The sequence below is a fragment of the Cygnus atratus genome, chromosome 2 (genome assembly GCF_013377495.2).
Source record: "Cygnus atratus isolate AKBS03 ecotype Queensland, Australia chromosome 2, CAtr_DNAZoo_HiC_assembly, whole genome shotgun sequence".
NCBI lineage: Eukaryota > Metazoa > Chordata > Aves > Anseriformes > Anatidae > Cygnus > Cygnus atratus.
In genome coordinates, this window is record NC_066363.1 from 70,792,225 (window position 1) to 70,797,206 (window position 4,982).

The 4,982-nt window shown below is 53.1% G+C and overlaps 1 protein-coding gene across 1 annotated transcript; it reads right to left on the reverse strand.

The window, feature by feature from the left end:
- Positions 1-2,014: 2,014 nt before the first annotated feature.
- Positions 2,015-3,748, reverse strand: PPP1R3G (protein phosphatase 1 regulatory subunit 3G). The gene has a single exon (XM_035560315.2). The coding sequence runs from the start codon at positions 3,631-3,633 to the stop codon at positions 2,758-2,760; it is 876 nt and encodes a 291-aa protein (XP_035416208.1). The 5' UTR covers positions 3,634-3,748; the 3' UTR covers positions 2,015-2,757.
- Positions 3,749-4,982: the final 1,234 nt, after the last annotated feature.

The following is a 4,982-nucleotide window of genomic DNA, read 5'->3' on the forward strand; positions in this document are numbered from 1 at the left end:
AGGGTTGCTAGCGTTCAGTACATACATGTTCTACTTCTGATTTTTACACAATGCCCAATGTAATCTTTGGTAAAGCCTTGCATTTCCATAGTCCCCAGTAACTTCATCGATGAAAATACAGAGAACTGTGCAAGCGGTCTTTGAAACCTGCTTTGGAAATCTCTCCTTATATAAAATCTTAAAAGTACAAAAGTGTACTGTGTACAACAGAGAATGTTTCTACCCGCTATAAATAACTGCAACTAGCTATAATTCTTCTGTGTACCTCTGCCCAGATACAGAAATCAGAACATGGCTACTCTTTTAAATCCTGTTTAAGGAGAGAGCCCTCCAGCCCGCCCTTTTTTGGTGAAATTTCCTTCTTCTCTGAAGCAATTAATAATAAACAAAACACAGAAAAAGGAATGGGCCCCAGAAGTTGAAAGTATTACATTGTACTTAAATGAAGAATCTATCTTAATGCCATTACCAACACATATCAGCTTAAGAGCACATTATTTCATTGATATAACTATCTGAAGAAAGGCTAATTCATAGCATATTATTCCATGCAAAACCCTGTAATCTGATAATGCACAATTCTAAAACAAACTTCTGTATGGCAGTAACAGAGTTGTCTATTTTCCCTTAAATCACTTCCATGCTTTTGGAAAGAGTTTACATGGAACTTGGAAAGCAACAGTAAGAGCTTCTGTTTGCATGCACAGAGCTTCTACTTTGTGCATTTTTAAAGCAAGTATGCTGAGCACAGACACAGGTACTGCTCTAATACCAAGACGGCTTCTGGAGGAATTAAACACCACCTTATATTTGGCTGTACTCCGATGCCATAATCTATAGCTTACGTATGTTTTTTTCAAGAAGGGGAAGGGCAGGCTGTGTTTCCAGAAGCAGCACGTGTTAGCAAAACTGCAGGGACTGCAAGCTGAAGTTCCCTCTCTTTCACATCTTTTCCCCTGCTTCCACCACCTCTGATTCTGTACCAGCTCACTGAGAGGGCAGGTCATTTGAGCACCTATTGTATAAGTAGGGGGAATTTTATAGAGGTGCAAATTTTTCTAAGGCACATATAATGGGCTTTAAAATGTTTTGTATCTTCAGAGGAAATGAAGATCTGAGAAAACTCACAGCATGTTCTGTTTTAAAAATGAGGATAATCATTGAAGGCCTTGCTAAAGAATACACATCCAAAGGTCAAAGCTTTTTCTGCATCCCGACAATATCTACTTTTTTTTTTTCCATCAAAAAATTAGTATCAAAGTAATGCAAGTCAAGCTGCAGAGGAGCCATAAAAAAACTCTACCGAAACCTGCTTATTGTCCACCTGTGCTAGTAAAGCTTCCTCCTCGGACAGCTCTCACAAGACACCTGTTTGGAGAGCATGCCATGTGGCTCTGGCAGGACCCCTGTCCCAAACACTGCCTGTCAGCCGCCAGAGTTCGTGGTTATGATGAGACTTTGTGGTCAGTGCGAGACTCCCCAACAGCTCTGTCCCTGCCACAGGAGCTGCAACATGCAGCATGTTAGGGCCTGGGCACAACCAGGCTGGGGAGCTGCAAACTATCTGGTTACATCCTGCTGTCTGGAAGATGCAGAAAAAGGATCTGTGTCGGTGGGTTTTTTAGAAGCTTTTTAGAAGTTTTTATTCTTACAAACCCATCTGCATTGGTACGTTTTACTTAGTTTCAGGACTTGAGACACCAGTGGCAGTCAACCTCCAGGCTTGCAATGCAAGAGTGAAGGGGAAATCAGGTAAGTGTCCAGCGCTACGGTGCACACAAGCCCCCTTCCCAACAACATACAAATACTGGAAAAGGCACAGCAAAATAAGCTGAATAAATTAAAATTACTTGAGAAATGCGATGCAAAATGTAACATAAGGAGAGCTGAACTAAAGCATTTGCTTTCATTCATTAGTGAGGATACCCTCCCTTTTATCACATTGTCACTCCTCAGTGAGAAGGTCATCCAATTCAGTCACTGCTCCCCAAATATGAAAATACAGAAATGTGTGTGAGACAGACACCATCTTTTACTTTACATTACTCAACGGTGTTGTTATCAAAGTTCTCCTGACAGACTCAGTATCAGCAAACATTTTTAACTCCTCCTTTGCCCCGTTTTTAGGCCCGTCAATTGTGTGAGAAGCAGCAAGCAGCCTATTTTAAGCAAAAACACTTTTGCAGAAGTCCCCGTTGGCTGCTATTAGCCAGACGCACGCAGGTATCCGCACCCAAGCCTGGGGAAGGCTGTGAGTGCTATCAGAGCCCGTTGAGTGACAAAAACCAGGGCAGCCCCGACCCAGACCCAGCTCTGAGGCTGGGGGCACAGCCAAGGTGGGGCAGGCACTGAAGTTCGTCAGGGGCCCTCGTTAGGGAGCATCATATTGTTGCGGAGACCGCTGGATTGAAAAAATAATGCTAAAAAGGCAACGCACAACACCGCTATCACAGCACCATGGCTCTGGAAGGGCTGTGCAAGCAGGAGAAGCAGGGTGCTGTGTTACATCTGTGGCAAACGTGGGGCTCGTGTCACTCGGGTGCTCCGGCGATCAGGTCGTGAGGTGATGCCTGAATCAAAGCCTCAGAAAATGACGTCGAGGAAAAAAAAAGAAAATAGTGCGTCACCAAGACCAACACCAAACCACACGCCACTCAATCCCCTCGTATCCTCCAAAAACTAATAAAAAAGACCCCGCGAGCCACGGCGATGCCCCGTTTCTTCCTCAGGTGTGCCTCCCCCCCGCCCCCCGCCCCGTCAGTGGAGGGGCGCGGCCGCCATGTCGGAGCAGCCGTCGGGGGCGCGGCGGCACCAGCGGAGCGTGTAGTTGCGGCCCTCGTTGTTGTCCCAGTACTCGCCCTGCTGGCTGCGGTAGCGGACGGCGAAGTGCAGGGCCGAGCCCTCCCCAGAGCTCGGCGGGACGCACAGGGTGAAGCCGTAGCGCTCGGCCGGCGGCTCGACGGCAGGGGTCGCGGCGGCGGCCAGGGGTTCAGCCGGGACGTCCATGAAGGAGAGCCACTCGTTGAAGGTGTAGCGCACCGTCACCTCGGCGGGGCCGCCGCACGGCAGCACCTGCACCGTGCCCCGCACGCCGGCGGCCGAGGCGGGCCGGCAGAGCCGCTCCAGGCACACTCGCTGCCGCCGCAGCCGCTCGGCCGACGGCGCGCCGCCGTCGGGGAAGTCGGGCTCCAGGAGCAGGGCGGCCGGCGGCCGGGCCCCGCTGGAGGGAAGCCCCGGGGCTGCTCCGGGCTCCCCCGCCTCGACGGGCGGGCTCTGCAGGACGGAGAGGGCGGCGGGCGGCACCCGCGGCTCCTCGGCGTCGCTGAAGTGCTTCACGCTGGCCAGGCTCAGCCCCAGCGAGTCGGCGAACTGCACCCGCTTCTTGCACTTGGGGCAGCAGCCCGGGCCCGCCGTCGCCTCCTCCTCCTCCTCCTCGTCCTCCTCGTCCTCCTCTTCCTTCCCCTCCACGCCGGGGGCCGGCGACCGTCGGCAGCGGCGCAGCTCCAGCAGCAGCAGCCCCTCCGCCCGCTCCCCCGACGGCTGCCGCTTCGCCCCCGCCGCGCCGCTCCCCCAGAGCAGCCGCTGCTCGCCGGGGGCCGTCAGCTCCTGCTGCGGCTGCAAGGGGCTCGCCATGGCCCCCCCGGGCCCTGCCCGTCCCCTCCGGTCCTGTCCCGTCGGGGGCCGGCCGGCCGGCACCGCTTTATCCGGCGCCCCCGCCGCAGGCCCCGGGTGGGGGGCGCGTCCCCCGGCGGGCCCAGAGCCACCCCGGAGGGCTGCGGCGGAGCTGCGGGCGGGGGCGGGCCCTGCCTGCCCTGCCCTCCCCTGTCCCAGAGCGAACGAGGAGGAAATACGAGGCGTTTTCGGCGGACGGGCGGGCGGGCACGTCGTCCCCCGCCGCCTCGCACCGCCGGGGGCCGCGGTTTCCACAGCGAGGGGCAGAGAGCCGCGAGCAACGCCGCCGAGAGTTTTATGGGGTTTGGAGGAGGGAAGAAGGGGGAAAACAGCCCGCACACAGCCGCGGGGGGGTCCGTCCCGCCGCCCCTCAGCGCCCCGGGTGAAAACGCGGGGCCCGGGGCTGAATGCTGCCGGGGTAGAGCTGGTTGGTATTGACATAGCTGTTACTGCCACTGCTGTGCTTAGCGTTGCTCTTCTTGTGGTTGTTACTGCTGCTATGCTGCTGTTATCGTTTAGGCTTCCATCCATCACGCAGCACCAGAGGAGGCCCTAAGAAGAAACCCAGAGGGCCAGGGTTAAGCAGGACAAACCCTTGCACCACGATGGCATCAACTAGGAGCCAGAGTCCAGCTCCCAGTGAGGCAGGAGGCTGCAGGGAGCTAGCGTAAGTAGCACACAAAGCAGGCCCCATGCTCCGTGCTGGTGGTAAAATGTCCACCTCCTGCACTGGAGAGGTTGTGAGACACACACACCAGCTTTTATGTTTAAATCAGTTTCCACCCATCCTGACTGCTGGGGGAAACTTTGAGAGTTGGACTCTAGGACAAAACCCCGAAGGCAGGTAAATGGAACACCAAATGCATCCCTTTTTAACATTATTATTTTTTGAGCAAATCTTGTTAGCTGCTTTTTCTCCCCCCACATTTGTTGCCAGCAGTTCTCCACCTGTGGAAAATAAAGTCCAAAGCCTCCTGAGGCACATGTGCACATGCATTCTTACTTGAATGTCAGAATGTCTTCAAGGTTCCAAGCTGACAACAACAACAAAACTTATCAAGGAGGAAAAACAAAACACAAATTTTACCTTTTAAACAAAGAAGTGTAATCCCCCCTCAGGTTTATTTTCTGAGAGTAATGTATAGTAAACAGTATTCTCCTAACAAGACACTTTTATTACCGTGGTGAGACCCATATCTGAGAATTTTTCCAAACTTAATTCTATTCTTTGTGCATGCCATTGCTATTGTCTGTGAATGATTTGCATGGATGATTGCAAAAATACTTCACTCTTAAACTTCATTCTGAGG

Bases quoted from the DNA above. Each gene is read 5' to 3' on its own strand.
- PPP1R3G (XM_035560315.2), bottom strand. From the start codon at position 3,633: ATGGCGAGCCCCTTGCAGCCGCAGCAGGAGCTGACGGCCCCCGGCGAG.